We start from the raw sequence: 16,782 nt of genomic DNA, 5'->3' as shown, positions 1-16,782 counted from the left end.
TCAGTCCGACAGATTCTCTGATTATTTCTGGGTTTAAACGAAAATATGTCCGATTTAATTTAAACCTAGAAATAAGGAGAGAAGCTGAGTCGTGGCTGCACAGCACCATCAAAACGTCACTTCATGCTTCAATCACTGGGAGAGAAGCAGCTTTATCCACCTGCTGTTTTTCCCACTCATACTGCACGTTTATAACATTTACAATCATATGGTGTAAATCTTCTCCAGTATCTTTGTGGCTTCTGTTGAAAGTTTTACAATCCTTTAGGTTGTGAAAGGGTCATGATAGTTTACAAGAACTTCTATCTTGTTTAACTTTGATAGAAACTCTTTCTCCCAGTTTTAAAAGACTATCCCACTGTAAGGTTGGATACAAGGTGCTCTTAGACAGATTTTTTCTTATATAAACTTTTACACTCACACTGAATGAAAACCTGGGAGGTAAAGGGTTATTATTTGTGCCAAGAATTGAGGCATTTGAAAAATAATGACAAAATAAAAGATAAAAGAAATCCAGAAAGTTTGATTTAATGAGATTAATGTGTTTATTGTCGGATCCAGAGAACCAAAAAAAAGAAGATTAGGTCTCCCATATTAGAATGAATATTACAACTAATTATTGTCATTATAATTAATATGACTAATAACACAGCTGCAGATCATCATATATTGCTGTGAATTTCTATATGATGGACAGATACTGTGCTGACCAGGTGGAGATGATCTGAGCTTTGTGACATGGTGCATTATCTTGCAGGAAGTAGCATCAGAAGATGCTCCACTGTGGTCATAAAGGGATGGACATGGTCAGCAACAATACTCAGGGTGTGGTGGTTAAACCAGGCCACGGTGGTACTAAGGGGCCCATCATCAGCTTTTTGCTGTTTATTTAACGCTCCCCAGAAAACAGATCAGGACTGAAAAATGTTTACGTGCTGCTTCTATATGAATTTGTGCTAAAGTACACTTTGTCTGGAAGCAATTAACTCCCACACATCTGAGAGCAGACGCCAAGGTGTGTCCCTGTTCTCATGACGCGTTTAAAGGGAATAAGAATACGGGAAGAGGTAGGGCATTCTCGGGTTAGGATTTTTTTAAAAATGAAAGTGAAACAAAACTGAAATTGCCGCACACTCTCTGCTAATCCAACCTACTTCACGTCGGACAAAGAGCGCCGACCATTCACAGCGCAGAGAGCCTGTCCGCGTCCAAACCGCTCTGGCGCAGACTGCGTCAACACCGAGCCGTTTCATTGGAAGTGGACGTTGCACAAGTAAGTGTTCTTTGAATTTGGTTAGTTTAAAGTCCCTGTTAAAACCAGGAAAAAAATTAAACCAGTATCAAGAAGATGGAAATTAAACTTTGTTTGAATATGTGGGGTTATGTCTCCCCGCTAACCCGAAAATTCCGCTCAGTCATTAGAATAACGCGCGAGGCTTAAAATCAATGCATCTTTCCTTGATGGCTTAATGAAACGCACTTTGTTCCAACTTATGAATATTTAGAGCGACATCACTAAAAAAAGATGTTATTTAATCGCTTTAATTTCAAAAGTCGGGACTTTTTTTTGTCATCATTTATTGTGAGAAATTAGTCCGCGGCGAGCGTTTAAGTGCAAATCAGTTTACACCTTAAAGCATGTTTATGCTCATTTGTCTGTAAAACATGTCTCATGGAAAGGTTTGATGGGAGGACTACAAACAGTGAAACCGGAAAACATGGGATGACAAGCAGGCGACGGACCGGGTGTTAAAGGGTTAATGATGGCTCGTGTAAATGAGAGGTTTTAGAAGAAAATCTAAATGATGGGCGTCAAACTTATTTTACTTCAGGGGCCATGCAGTGCAATTTAATCTCAAGAGGGCCAGACCAGTAAAATAAAGGAATAATAAATAACTTCTGATTTTAGTGGAAAGAAGCACAAGTTTACATAATGAACTATCCTTTAAGAAAACATTAAGAAATCCTGAAATTTCTTGTGGAAACAAGTGCAATTTCAATTATATTTGGCCTCGTTTTATCATTTAACATGCATTACAAGTTACAAATCCTAGTGGATCTATTTACATTTTATCACAGGGATCTGGAACTGAAAAAATGTTATTTCATATTAGTAACTTTTAAAGAGCAAGAAGACTTATTCTTCACCTTTAACTTTGCATTACATCTGGTGATTTTTATGATTTTTACATCCTCCTCATAAAATTTAAACTCTTTGGACAAACATACCTGCATAGGCAGCAAAATAATGCCGTATAAAAGCTGCATTTTGATGAAAAACTGAGCGGCAGCCCTCTTTTTAACCCCTTCAACCCTGTTGTCGCAAATTAGCAGAAACACTTTTTTAAATTTAATTTCTTTTTATCTAATTAATTTTATTTATCTATTTGCTTTTAATTCACTCACATATGCATATTTATATTATTTATTCATTTTTTATCTTTATTATTGTACTTAATTTATTTAATATATAATTGTATTTTATATTATGTATATGTCTCTTTTCTTATTTTTTCCTGATTTTAAATTTTTTAAATTATTGTAAATAAGTTCAGGCGTTAAGGGGTTAATGGCCATTATGTAAGTAACATGTATGAAACTTACACTATTGACTTAAACCAATTATAATGTAAAAACACGAGTTCACCCTGGAAAGTTTGTATGTCAGCAGAATGCATGTTGTGCTGTGCAGAGGTTGGAGTTTTTGGCACTCAGATATCTCAGCTTGCCAGAAAGCTGTCAATATAGAATCACATAAAATCCTCATATTTGCTGAGGTAATTAGGCATAATCCAATGTATTTATAAAACAGAAACAGCTAATTTGTTATACTGGCTGGGGAAACTGTTTCTGGTAAAGTCCAAATACAATCATACATGTCTGCACGTGCCCCTGCTTGACTTCTGTTAAGAAATTCAAACGTTTGTGCCAACAGATGATCTTACTAAAGTAATTTAACATGATCCAACCTGTGTGCAGGATGAACCACCTGATGTAACTTTCTGGTACCGTAAAAGAACTATTTAGGAAATATAAGCACTACTATTACCACTACTACCACTAAATATAAGCACTACTATTTCCTCTTTTATGGTGGAGTTTTGTACCACAAATAGCATCCAAACATAGGTCATTATTTGCAATGGAAACACTGACTAAATGTATTAAATACTGTGTACAGTTCTGCATTTATGTGTATTTTATTTCTTGAAAACTAACTAAACTAAAGAAGGTGTAACAGTCTGGATGGTAGCTTGGTTCTTAATTCTTATAGGGTGTTATTGGACCTTGCTTCTTTGCAGTATTTGTGTAATATACATCATGACAGGGGTCATCAGGAATTATGTTTATACTTCATGGCTCTTTCCATTTTCACTAGTTTGCAGTAATGAAACAGATGATGTGAACAGATGCAGCTGAAACTGTCACCAAAATCCTTTGGAGGTCTCCTCTGTGATGAAGCTTGTGAGCTGAAGGTCTTTAAAAACCTACTTATTAAGGATTGCTCACAGTCAACATGATGTAAAAGTCTTAATCCACCATCCAAGTTTCTTTATTCTTGTAAAATAAACAAAACAAATTCATAGTGTCTTGTTGTTGTTAGAGGGGAAAAGGTGCAGGGGTTTATTGAGGGCCCTGCGATGGACTGGCGACCTGTCCAGGTGTACCTGCCTCTCACCTGCTAAATGCTGGGCTAGGCCCCAGCTTCCCCACAACCTGTGATGGACAAAGCAGCACAGATAATGGATGGATGGGTTTACTGAGAAGTGCCAGCATAAAATATGTCAGTACAATGTATAAGGCAGAAAAAGAGTTGGTACTATTCTAAGTAACTTATATTGACTATATGAATATTTTGGTCTGAGCAGCTTTAACACAGTCTGAAACCCCTCATAGACCAGCTTTCTGTCATTTCTTAACTTCAGGAACAGTTCTCCAGGATCCTTGAAAAACTTTCCAAAAATTCTTCTTTGGATGTTTTTGCCTTTTGTTCTGTTCTCTGTTCAGATGATCCCACACTGTTTCAGTAATGTTGAGGTCCGGGTTCTGGGGAGGATCCGTCCCTCCATCAGACGTGTTGAGGTCCGGTCTCTGGGGAGGATCCGTCCCTCCATCAGACCTGTTGAGGTCTGGGTTCTGGGGAGGATCCGTCCCTCCATCAGACCTGTTGAGGTCTGGTCTCTGGGGAGGATCCGTCCCTCCATCATACCTGTTGAGGTCCGGGTTCTGGGAAGGATCCGTCCCTCCATCATACCTGTTGAGGTCCGGGTTCTGGGGAGGATCCGCCCCTCAATCAGACCTGTTGAGGTCTGGGTTCTGGGGAGGATCCGTCCCTCCATCAGACCTGTTGAGGTCCGGTCTCTGGGTAGGATCCATCCCTCCATCAGACCTATTGAGGTCTGGGTTCTGGGGAGGATCCGTCCCTCCATCAGACCTGTTGAGGTCTGGTCTCTGGGGAGGATCCGCCCCTCCATCAGACCTGTTGAGGTCCGGGTTCTGGGGAGGATCCGCCCCTCCATCAGACCTGTATAGGTCTGGGTTCTGGGGAGGATCCGCCCCTCCATCAGACCTGTTGCCACTGTGTCATGTGGCCTACCTCAGCCTTTGCTCCCGGGACTGGACTGAAAAGGAGTAAAAAAGCAGAAAATATTTAAAGAAAAACTGAGACCTTCAGGAAGCTGGAGAACTGCTGATTGGATGATCACCAGCTGTTACGACCCGACTCAGGGGTATGGAAGGGCGTAACAAAACACACGACATGGACAGGTGGTAAATTAAAATGAAAGCACATTTATTTACAATTCCCGTGAAAGTGATGACAACCTGTTAAACAAAATAAAGATGAGCTGGGGTTAGCGGACCTGCAGAAAGAAACAAACCAAAACCTATACCAAACACTCACCGAGTGCACACACAGACACAACCGCAACTCGGTGAGGAAACTAAAACCAAACACAAAAGCAACAGGCCCATAAACTAAAGTGACCGTCGTCACAACACAATAAAACGCTAACTTAGCCCAGCCCTAAAAACAATCACAAAGTAGACTTAACTCAACTAAACACTTAAGCACCCATTGTGAAAAGGAGGTGGTTGCGACACACACACCTGGTGCACAACATGAGGGGGAGAGCGGCCTGAGCCTTCTGGCATCTCCCCCTCCAGACCTGCCTCGGCTGCAGCCTTTTCAGCCTGAGCTTCTCCGTAGGCTGCAGCCTGACTGGTCCAGAGGGGTGCCAGTCACACAGGGGCGGGGACAAAGGCACTGGCCTTAGCCACTCAGGGCAGCGCTCTGCCTCCCCTAATCAAACACAGACGGCCACAGCTGTCTGAAAACAGCAGGGGCCGTAACACCAGCACAGTCCTGTAAAGTTCCAGTCCAGGGAGCAAAGCTGAGGCCACAAAGTTACACTGATTAAAAGCTTTTCATCAGCATCGGGCTGTGATCAGGGTTAATGTACCAACAAAGCAAGCCACAAACCAAACACAGGAACAGGTGGAAAAACTTTGGGAAAATGGTTCCAGGACTCTGGAACTAAACCAAGTAGAATATAAAATAAAGCATACAATCTGGTTGAGCCAAGTACGATCAGAAAGACTTAAACAGGTTCTGATGGATCTGGACTCATTTTGTTTTACAGAGAGACATCACTTTCATGAACTCTGTGTTGTGTTTTTTTTTTTTTAACTAAATGGCATATTAAAACTGTTTTTGTTTTCACTTTATAAAAGTTTTAGTTTAATTTTCTTGCTTTACAGATTTTTAAGAACTTTTTTAAGAAACATGGCAAGAAAACAACAGTGTCATAACTGGATTCAGTCTTCCTTTTCTTTTTTAACATCTAACACTGAACCACAACTGTCCCCTTGAAACAAATAAATAAATAAACGTGTATAAGGAGAATAAAAGGTAAAAAAAAAAAAAAAAATAGGAGGTATTGGGGAAAAATGGATTAGATTTCAGTTCAATCTTTATTTCAGACTCACAATTTGGTCCATAGAAGAAGAAAAATATACACACACAAAGAGGAGGATTAAATACAGAATAAACTTAATAAAAAATATTTTTAATTAAAATGAAACTAATAAATTACTAAGATTCCCACCTACCAAAATATTTATTGGTGCCATCCTTATTTCATTACTAAATTTTTAGCCTCTGAGAAACAAACTTATTTGACTTTCAATGCTATCAAAGATGTAAAGGCCAGAATTTTTAATTGTTTATATCTAAATGAGCCTCCAAAAATTGCAATTAAAGGGCAGCTTTCTATTTTCATTCTCATCATTTCAGACACGATCCTAAAAAACTTCTGCCAAAGCTGGATAATCTGGGGAAAAGTGCTTGGATTGCATCCGTCACATCTAACTTGAACTTCTGGGAGTTTCTTGATAATCTCACTTTACAGAAGTGAAGTACTTCAGTCAGAAGCCTCTAGAGATTCTCACTTTCCCACTCTGCTTCTATAAATCTTACACCTAATTCTTGTTTATGAGTCAGTTTTGCTTTAGGATGTGTCCTCGATCAAATAATATGGAATGTTGAAAACTGTGGATATCAGGTTTTTTTTTATGTGGGTTTAAATCTAAGAAGTTCTCCCATGATTGTGTTAACGGTGTCGAGGGAACAGAGATACAATGACGAACTTGGAAATATGGAAATAAAGCTTTGCAGAATTTGTTCTTGTTCTGTGGTTGGACTCACACAGACGTGACCAGAGCTGTAAGAAATACTTTCCTTTTCAATAGCAGCTTATTTCCTGTGATCTTTGTTTGGTGAAGTCGAGACGAAGGAACTATGGACGGAGCGAACGATCAGCCTCAGCATCTCAAAGCTCCAAGGCCAAGGCAGAGGGTTCAGCAGCAGCCCTCAGGTGAAGCTGGTGATTAGAGCTCATTGTGGTGTGGAGGTTCTGGAAGATGTAGCCTCACCTTCATCTGTGCCGCTTTGCAGTGGAAGGCTCCGTGGAGGCCGAGGAGTCGGTCTCCGTCCCCTCTAAGCTGGCCTATTGGATCAAACTCAACGCCAAAGACCTGAAGATTCGGCAAAAGGACCGCTCCTGGGCGGCAGAGGTGGTCAACGACTTCCGTGAGAACCTGCTGAAGTTCCTGAAGAGCAACACTGATCAGCCCTTCTTCCAGGCTGCGGAGTTCCTCACCACCGGCAGCTACTTCGAGAAAGTTAAGGTGGGTCAGGAAAACAGCTCACTTCACTCTTCTGATGCTGTTTCAGATAGTTTCTGTCTTTAATTACGAATCAGACCGCTGACATTTTCCCATCATTCAGTGCAAATTACATGCTTTCTACTTGGCTCAGTAAGGAATTCCATCTATAAAGAAATGAAAGGAGCTCTATGAGGCAGGGATGGAGGGAAAGAGGCAAGGAAGATGGACAGGAATGAAGAATGCATAAAAGAACAAAATATATGAAGGATGGAAGGAAGGATGGATGGATTTTGTGTGTGTGAAGCAGTGTGACACAAGCATGGCTTCATTACTCTCATACAAGCCTGTTTGGGCTTTTTTTCTCTCTTCCTCCACTCCATCGTCTTCTATTCTTTTCTATCAATTTATTATTGTAAATTTACTAATTAAAATAACTAAATTACAAGAATGAAGGAAGAAAGGAACTGGCAAACAGAGGGAGAGAAGGAAAGGATGGGGAACAAATGAAGTAATAGAAAAAGTTAGGTTAAACATTTATTGCCTTTATTGCTGCAAACTGGTCTTTTTAAATTTTATTTATTTTATGTCTTCATTTTTATTTATTTTATTTTCTGCAATAAATGTATTTATATTTTATTTTTATTTCTATTGTCATTTATTTAATATAAAATTATATTTAATTTTTTGCAGTATTTTACTTTGTTTTTTTTATATTTTCAGTATTTGTTTTTAGATAAGTGTAAATAAAAGTAAGTATCAAGGTGTTTAAATGGAAGGAATAAACAAAAGAAGAGAAGAAATTAACTCAAGGAAAGAAATTTAAGGGAAAATGAATTATTTAAGAGGGAGGTAATGAAATTATAAAGGAAGGAAAGAATGAAGGAAGAGAGGAAGGAATAAAAGGGATCAGTCAGGAATGAAATATAAAGTCAAACAGCTGATCCGATCAGCTGGTGTTTTTTTAATCGCTTCATATTTCTGTGGATTTTTAAAAATCTTGAGCCAGTCTGGGCTCATCCTGGGTTGCATTAAATTTCCATCCTCAGATTAAAACCCCTGATGAGTTCGACATGATGCTGAAGCTTCCGGTTCCTGTTCGCCTCGACATGACAGCACTGGACAACGGCCTCTACTACCGGATCGACCTCTCCCGACCCTCCCGAAGCCCCATAAAATTCTTTCTTTTGGAGAACCAGCTCACGCTTTCGTCCAGCAGGATCCTCAGTGAGATGTATCGCCTGGTCCGCAAGTTCCTCAAGACCTACAGAGGTTCCCCGCTTCACCTCAGACTTGCTTCACAATTTGTGCTTAAAAATTTGTGTTTAAAAGAACTCAGATTCCAATTTTGTTTCCTATTAATTGCTCACTTTATTTTAAGACTTAAAAGCCCATAAAGTCAGTCAAAACAGGTCATGTGTGACTCAAACACATGGAGAGCAGTTGCATCCGTGATGATAAATTTACTGGATCACGAAGATAGAACCTGCAGCAGGTGATCGATCAACTTCACACAGATGTGATTGACCTGTTGTTACAGCCATCTGGTGAATTAGTGGTTCAGAATAAATTAAATTAATCCACAAAGAACAGTATTAATGCTATGCAAATACAGATGTCAAACTAAATGGAGCAAACAGCTGCTATATTTACTCTAAACATAAAGGCACATAAAACAAATCTAACACTTAAAGGAACAGCTGGGAAGGTACAACCAAAAAGGGCTTCATGATCACAAGTAGTGCTATAAGCATCATTCATGAGGCAACACTGCCACCTACTACCTGCAAGTTATGTGCAGAAAATCCACTCAGCATCCTTAAACTGCTGAGTCATACTTTGCCTAATACAGCTTTACTCCTAAACCCTGGATATATTGCCACAAATGTTGGTTACAGTAGCTTAAATGTCAAAAAGATGCATAATAAAACTAGATAAGTTACTTAAATAACTTACTAAGCTACAAACAAAGTGTACAAAAACAGGCTAAAGTTATTCAACCAGAGCATTACTCGGTCAAAATAATAGTTACACCCTAAAGAACAGTCTCTCTGACTTGCACCAGATGCACTTCCAGCAGATGACAGCTGATATGAAAGGTCTCGGACAAGTTGCAGCGTTCCAGTAAAGCAGCAAAGTACTGTGTGAACTCTGCATACAACAACAGCTCTGATTGTGTTCTGGTCTTTCCATCTCTTGTGTCCAGTGCCGGATAACCAGTGCCGCTGGGAGGTGAACACGAAGCGTCTGCACTCTCCAGCCGTCACGTTGTCTCTGTGCAGAACTGAGGACAACAGCGATGAGCTGATCTCGGTGGACTTGGTTCCTGCGCTGGAGGTAATCATCCGATCTGCCTGACTTTTTGTGTTACAGAAACCACAACTGTGGACATAAATGTTGAATTTGGCAGCTCAGAAACAAATCCCCCCCCCCAGTGATAGACCCAGAGCGACACACCACAACACTGTCAGTCACTGTGACTTGTCTGCAGGTCCAGAGTTGGCCGCCTACGGTCAGGGACGGTCCAGATGTGGGCAACTGGCTGGGCAAGAAGGTTCGCCAAGAAATCAAAGGCTTGCCGTGTTACTTCGTACCAAAGAGGCTCAAAGGACGAAAACTCAGCATGGACGCCAAGGGTGAGAGGAGCGCATATATAAAAGCCATCAAATCATTTTTTTATTAGTATTTTATATTTTTTAAACCTAATATATACAAATATTTTATATTTTTTTATTTATTATGTTTTATTTTATATTTTATAATTTTTTAAACATTTATTTATTAACTTGTTTTACATATTTACATGTGCATTATAACTAATTCATCTAAATGGATCTACAAAACATTTACCATTTTCATTTTATGTTGATTACACTAATTAAGCCGAGCAGAAGAAATTTTATATGAAAAAAATATTTAACAATTTTTTTTTCCCATTTAAAATGCATTAATTTGACCTGCAGCATAACAGGAGAGTTAAGTAAGAAAGGCAAATTTATCTGTATACTACATTTCATGTACAAGTGCTTTACATAAAGTGCTTTAAAAGAAATAAATTAAATTAAATAAAACAGAAAGAAAAAAGCTCAAATAAAATAGATAAAATGCAAGCAATAAAGTTCCTTTGTGGGGAAAAACAGTATTAACACAAACTTCTTCTAAATAAAAACTAGTGACATGCAGCAGAGAACAGGTGGGTCTTTAATTTGGATTAAAATAATCCAATTTAAATGGGATTATCCAGATATAAAGATATAATCAGGTATCCCCCGACTTGGAAATGTTTTATATTTAAACGCCTCTTTGATAACACAGCTCAGCTCTGATTGGCTGAATCCCTCACTGACAGGTGTTACAGGTGATGTGTTTGTATTCTCAGATCTTCATCTTCTGTAGTCGTCCTGAGCTTGAAGTGATGCACAAACTGATTAAATTATAATAATAGTACCAACATTTTTAAAATGACACCTTCTGGTTTGATGTTTTCTCAGATAAATGATGGATAAATCTTCACTCCTGATTTCTGTGTGACTAAACTTCACATTGAGCTTCATGGCCAAACAATTAATTCTTAGATGTAGATTCATTCATTTTAAATCTTAAATCACATGAGTTATGCTTTAAAACTAAACAAGCCTTAATTGACACTTGTATTTACATTTAGTCAGCTGTTACTCTGACAGAAGTGATATTATTTATCCTTTAAACGGCTTTCACTGATGGTTTTAACTTCCGTTTTCTCTCGTCAGAGAGTTGGAGGATTTCGTTCTCTCACATTGAGAAGAAAATGATCACGTCTCATGGCAACAAGAAAACCTGCTGCGAGAGTCGCAACACCAAATGCTGCCGGTACGTTCAACATCTCGCATGATGAGGGCGGCAGGGTGTCTGTTCACACACAGTCTTAACTGATTAATTATACGTTTCACCACAGTTTTAATAAATGTGTGATGCTGTCAGAACTCCTAATCCTTCTAATTTAGTCCCACTATTGGAGTGTTTTAGTGTTTTAATACCAAATTTGTAATAATTAAGCATAATTTAAGCCTTTTTTGCAGTAATCATATGCTCCATTTTGCAGAAAACAGTGCTTAATGCTCCTTAAATCTCTGATTGAGGGTCTGAAACTACGATTTTCCAAAGAACTGGATGACCTCTGTTCGTACCACGGGAAAACGGCCTTCCTTCACAGCCTGTCCTCCAGGTACTCCTAAAAACATTAATCTACTCACCCCAGTAAAAGTAGATTCTTCTTCTAACATGATGCAAGACTCTGAGCTACAAATTTCACCTGATTTGCACAAGTTTTTGTTTTTTTGTTTTATTTTTCAATTTTAAATTAACCAAAAGGTAAAAAAAGGGTAAAATTTTTTACAGGTCCCGCTAGAGAAAAACTTGTGGAGCCAAGGTCCAGTTTAGTGTTTAGTGTTATACAGATACATACATACAGTCTGTATGTACTGTAAAAATGTTGAATAACTTATTTTAATTAAAATAAGTCATACCTGACTAATCTAAAAAAACCTGGGGTGAAACCTAAACCAAATAAAAACTGTTTCCACCTCATGAGTGAAACTGATGTCCATCAGCCTCACGGATAAGAAAGTTTTCTGACACTACTTCACACAAAAAAAAAAAGACTTTACGTTCCCGTTCTGCATCCATGGGTTATTACTTTACTGTGGACAGCTGAGAGAGAATCGGGGAGGAGCAAGACAAGCCCAAATAAGCAACCACACTCAGGAAAACAAACCCAAAAACCCACAACCTGCAACTGATGATGTTTGCAAGACCCTTCACAGAAAAACAAGCCCATAGTTGCTGATAACAGGCAGCACTGCTGTCCTCCTCTGGCTCGTCTGTATCTCTGCTTTTGTTTTACCTGGCTGATTTATGTCTCCTCCTACCGTCTTGTTACCTGCCTATTAAACTCTCGTCTGTCTGTGCTGTAGTGCTGCAACGTTTACCACCAGGAGCCTCACACACTGATTGGCTGAGTGCATCAAGTGGGATGGCTTAACTCACATGCAGTTGGTCTGCGTGTTTCTTGACACTACCATGAAGACCACCAAATCTGCGTCAGCTAAAATAAAAGCACCCCGTCTGGGTTTATATGGGATTATTCCTGGGTCTGGATCTGTCCAATGAATTAATATCGTGTGATATCACAAATTTAATCATTGACAGTCAGCATTCCTTCATAGCTGTTGCTGCGGCAACAGTGTTGCTTCTGGACTGGATGATGTGTTTAAATTCTTTGTATGCTCCTCCATGGTGAAGTAGCTGCTCTGCAGAGTTTCTCCCTGTTTGATTGGTCAGACGCTGCAAACTCCTCCCCTTTTATTTGAGCATGCGCTGATCAGGATCGAAAACCTTGGGTTGAAGTATCTAGTAGCTTCGTAGCACCGCTTTTCAGGATTGCAAATGTCTGGGTGAGTCAACCCAGGTAGAGATATCCCAGGTATGTTAAACCCACTTTGTAGTTCAGGCCTCTGATCACATGTGCGCTCTGTGTAAATGAACAGGTGGTTTTTATTACACATTCAGCTGTTGTTCTTGTGGATGTCCACTCTGTTGTTTTTTTCTCCTTGAGCTTTGTTTGCTGTTACAACCACTAGCAACCACTTCTTTGTAGTAATTTCCAACCACTCATAATCCAAGTGGTGGATTACAAGTGGGAAATGTGTGGAGCTATCGTTTTAGCCTTTATTTTTATGATAATCGGCTTGGGCATTTTCAATGACAATAACAGCAATTTAAGAGAAAACACAGGAATGATCAGACAGAGCAGCATCCATCACCACAACCTTGGAAATATTTAAACCTTTATAAACGACTAGAGCCAGACAGTGTCCTCTGTTCCACGTGCTGAGTTAAACCAAAGTTATCTAGAACACAATTCTTTGCTCCCTCCAGCCTGAGCCTTATCAACGTTAATGTTTAAATCACCAATAACAACTAAACAGTCAACACAGATTATTGACAACAGTTAAGCAGTCATCTAAACAGGTTGCACAGTATTTAGGTGGTCTGTATATGTCAAGTAAAAACTCATGAGAGGGGTTTTAGCTGGAGAGCCACATTTAAATTATGCAAATTTTCACCTGTTTGCATGGGAGGGAGTCACTAAACAAAACAGCCACTCAGTCTTTCTGATGTGATCTAGCTTCACTCACAGAGCAGAAGTTTGATAAAATACAACTATTTAAGAATAAATCATTGAATTTTAATTGATTTAATCTGCAACAACCATCCTTCCAGCTCTCTGCATTGAGTTCTGCCATGTTACATTTAAAGATGACATACAGTATGAGCATTTTGGCTCAAAGACTAAAAGGTGACTCAGGTGCAGCAGCACAGATAAGCGCATTTTGATGCTGCATTCATGGCTTCCTTGTTCCGTGTTGCTGCAGAAATCAAATACAAAGCAGAGCAAGATGCACTTCCATGCATCTGCAGAATTTCTACTGGAATTTTGCAGCTATATGTACTTAAGTCAATGTGTGGTGTTAATGTATTTTTAATGTACTTGAACTCCCTGATCTGAGTTTTAATTCTGCCTGATGCACGTTATAAATGCACTCACGATTCCTCTTTCGAACATTCATTCTGGTTTTTCTCCGTTTTTTTGTTTTTCTCCCTGCGTTTCGTCTGTCAGGTTTGAAGACGCTGCGTGGACTAGTCAGCAACTTCCTGCCTGCTTCCTGTACCTGGTCGGAGCGCTGGAGGACCATGCTCGCACAGGTGTCCTTCCTCACTTCTTCGTTCCCGAATCCAACCTCTTCTCACCAGCCGTTTTCCCCCGCAAAACGCTGGCTTTCCTCATCAACGCCCTAGAAGAGCAGAAGAGGGAAGGCCTGCCCCTGCTGAAGCCTGCAGCTCCCATTTCTCCTCTGAGACCAGTGATGGTTGCAGCAGGAACCACTACTGAAAACCCAGCTGAGAAAGGCACTGAAGCTTTCTTCCATCTGACTACGCTTCTGGCTGTGAAACCAATGCTGGTGTGCATCTTTGTTCTGGCTATGGCCTTTGGCTGTATGCATATTATTTAAAGCAATGGTTCCCAAAATTTTTAGCCTCGTTTCCACCAACGGGTGCGGTACAGGATGCTTAGGATGCAGATGTGATCTCGTTGTGTTTCCACAGCCTACCTTAACTTACCTGAAGGGCGGAGTATCAGCCGGATAGCGATAGCCTCGGCTATGTAACAGCATTCCACATTTTGTTATGTTACAGCCTTATTCCAAATGGAATAAATAAATTTTTGTCCTCAAAATTCTACAAACAACATGATGCCACCAGCCACTTGTCTGTGGGCAGTTTCGCCCATTCCTCTCTGCAGCACCTCTCAAGCTCCATCAGGTTGGATGGGAAGCGTCTGTGCACTACAATTTTCAGAGATTCAAGTCTGGGCTCTGGCTGGGCCACTCAAGGACCTTCCCAGAACTGTCCTGAAGCCACTCCTTTGCTTTGGGTCGCTGTCCTGCTGAAAGATGAACCATCACCCCAGTCTAAGATGAAGAGCGCTCTGGAGCAGTTTTTTATCCAGGATGTCTCAGTACATTGCTGAATTCATCTTTCCCTCTATCCTGACTAGTCTCCCAGTTCCTGCCACTGAAAAACATCCCCATAGCATGATGCTGCCACCACCATGCGTCTCTGTAGGGATGGTATTGGTCTGGTGAGGAACGGTACCTGGTTTCCTCCAAACATGACGCCTGGCATTCACGCCAAAGAGTTTAATTTTTGTCACATCACACCAGAGAATTTTGTTTGTCATGGTCTGAGAGTCTTTCAGGTGCATTTTAGCAAACTCCAGACTGGCTGCCGTGTGCTTTTTACTAAGGAATGGCTTCCTTCTGGCCACTCTACCATACAGGCCTGATTGGTGGATTGCTGCAGAGATGGTTGTCCTTCTGGAAAGGTCTCCTCTCTCTCCACAGAGGAATGCTGTAGCTCTGACAGAGTGATGGAGGCCACTGTGCTCATTGGGATATTCAAGGCAGCAGATATTTTTCTGTACCCTTCCCCAGATTTGTGCCTCGAGACAATCCTGTCTCGGAGGTCTACAGACAATTCCTTTGACTTCCTGCTTGGTTTGTGCTCTACCATGCACTGTCAAGTGAGGGACCTTATATATAGACAGGTGTGTGCCTTTCCAAATCATGTCTAATCAAATGAATTTACCACAGGTGGTCTCCAGTTAAGCTGTAGGAACATCTCAAGGATAATCGGTTGAAACAGGGTGCACCTGAGCTCACTTTTGAGCTTCATGGCAAAGGCTGTGAATACTTAAGCACATGTGATTTCTAAAGGCGGATTTATACTTGGCGGTGTCTGCATCACTGCTGTAGGCGCTGTGTAACTCCGCGGAGGCCCAACGCGAACCTCTTCCAGACCTGACGTGCACCCCTGCTACGCAGACGGAAGTCCTTCCTTATGATTGGTCAATTTGAGATTACGAGTTTCCAGATTTCTGAATCTTCTCGCTGAATTTGTGTAGTAGCCGCCATCATTAAAAACAACACCCAATGGATCAAGTGGATGAAAGGCTGATCGAATTATTTCTTTGTTTTCTTCCACAAGCTAAAAAAGACACTGAACCATACTGGACGCCATTGTTGTTTTAAAACAGGAAATCCCTACTGGACTGATGTGAACAATCCAAAGAACTCCGACCTGGTGAGTTTACCAGCCGATACCACCCCTGCTGCCACCTTCAGATTAGGAGGAGAAACTGCAACACAACACCAGAACGATGCGCACCCCCTACGCTCGAGTGTGAGAGCAAACTCACCAGCGTCAGCTACGCCGTAGCCGGCCGCATTCAGACGCCGCGCGAATATAAATCCACCTTTACTGTTTTATTTATAATAAATTTGCAAAAATCTCTAAAAAAAAAAAAAAAACCAAACTTTTTCATATTGTCATTATGAGGACAAAAAAGAATTCATTCCATTTTGGAATAAGGCTGTAACATAAAATGTGGAAAAAGTGAAGCACTGTGAATTCTTCCAGATGCATGTGTATGTTGCTCTAAACAAGGAGCCGCTTCTGCTTTGTTTGCCAGGTCGCACCTGAAGTGACTTTTTTTTCTGTTTTGCTGTGTGTCAAGCTCCACCCTTTCGGTGGGGTCGGTTAGATTGGTACCCCAACAAAGTAAGACAGGTTGGATATTAGGGTATTCTTCTCAGGTTTCCCGTGTAGAAACAAACAAACAAAAAAAGCACCCCGCTCTGCCCCCAGTGGAGGAAACGAGGCTTTTCTGGCCAGAATTATGCTGAATTTGGATTTTTAATATGACATGAGTAATAACTTTGTTTATGCATTAATGTCTTAAAAATTAACAGTCATTTCACAGATTAATTTCTTTGTATAATGTGTTAATTTTCACAGCCCTAATAAAATTCACAATTTTTTTAGATAAATGTAGTCTATTTTTTATTCTCATCTGGCGACCCCCTAAAAATTCTCCTGGGACCCTTGTCGGGGCTGGGAACCTAAGTTTGGTAAAGGCCAATTTAAGTGAAAGGCGTGAATTTGGTGAAACCAGTTGTGATAAGTTCAGTCACCCTGACAGAAAAACATGAAGTAATAATAATACATTTTATTTAAAAG

The 16,782-nt window shown here is 40.2% G+C and overlaps 1 protein-coding gene across 4 annotated transcripts; it reads left to right on the top strand.

Moving 5' to 3' along the window:
* Nucleotides 1–1,079: 1,079 nt before the first annotated feature.
* LOC121656803 (cyclic GMP-AMP synthase) lies at nucleotides 1,080–15,676 on the top strand. Of its 4 annotated transcripts, none has more exons than XM_042011955.1 (9): nucleotides 1,080–1,273; nucleotides 6,754–6,875; nucleotides 6,956–7,188; nucleotides 8,214–8,436; nucleotides 9,371–9,501; nucleotides 9,656–9,800; nucleotides 10,914–11,013; nucleotides 11,246–11,368; nucleotides 13,823–15,676. In XM_042011955.1, exons 2-9 carry the CDS (start codon nucleotides 6,800–6,802, stop codon nucleotides 14,214–14,216), a joined length of 1,425 nt encoding a protein of 474 aa, XP_041867889.1. In that variant the 5' UTR covers nucleotides 1,080–1,273; nucleotides 6,754–6,799; the 3' UTR covers nucleotides 14,217–15,676. The 4 variants fall into 4 exon arrangements, with proteins under 4 accessions (XP_041867889.1, XP_041867888.1, XP_041867893.1 ...); XM_042011954.1 differs by having other exon boundaries at nucleotides 6,751–6,875; XM_042011956.1 differs by having other exon boundaries at nucleotides 1,244–1,273; nucleotides 6,784–6,875.
* The last annotated feature ends 1,106 nt before the right edge of the window (nucleotides 15,677–16,782 follow it).

This window comes from Melanotaenia boesemani, chromosome 17 (genome assembly GCF_017639745.1).
Source record: "Melanotaenia boesemani isolate fMelBoe1 chromosome 17, fMelBoe1.pri, whole genome shotgun sequence".
Taxonomy (NCBI): Eukaryota; Metazoa; Chordata; class Actinopteri; order Atheriniformes; family Melanotaeniidae; genus Melanotaenia; species Melanotaenia boesemani.
Note: the sequence above shows the minus strand (reverse complement) of the source record. Positions and strands in the feature narration are given on the sequence as shown.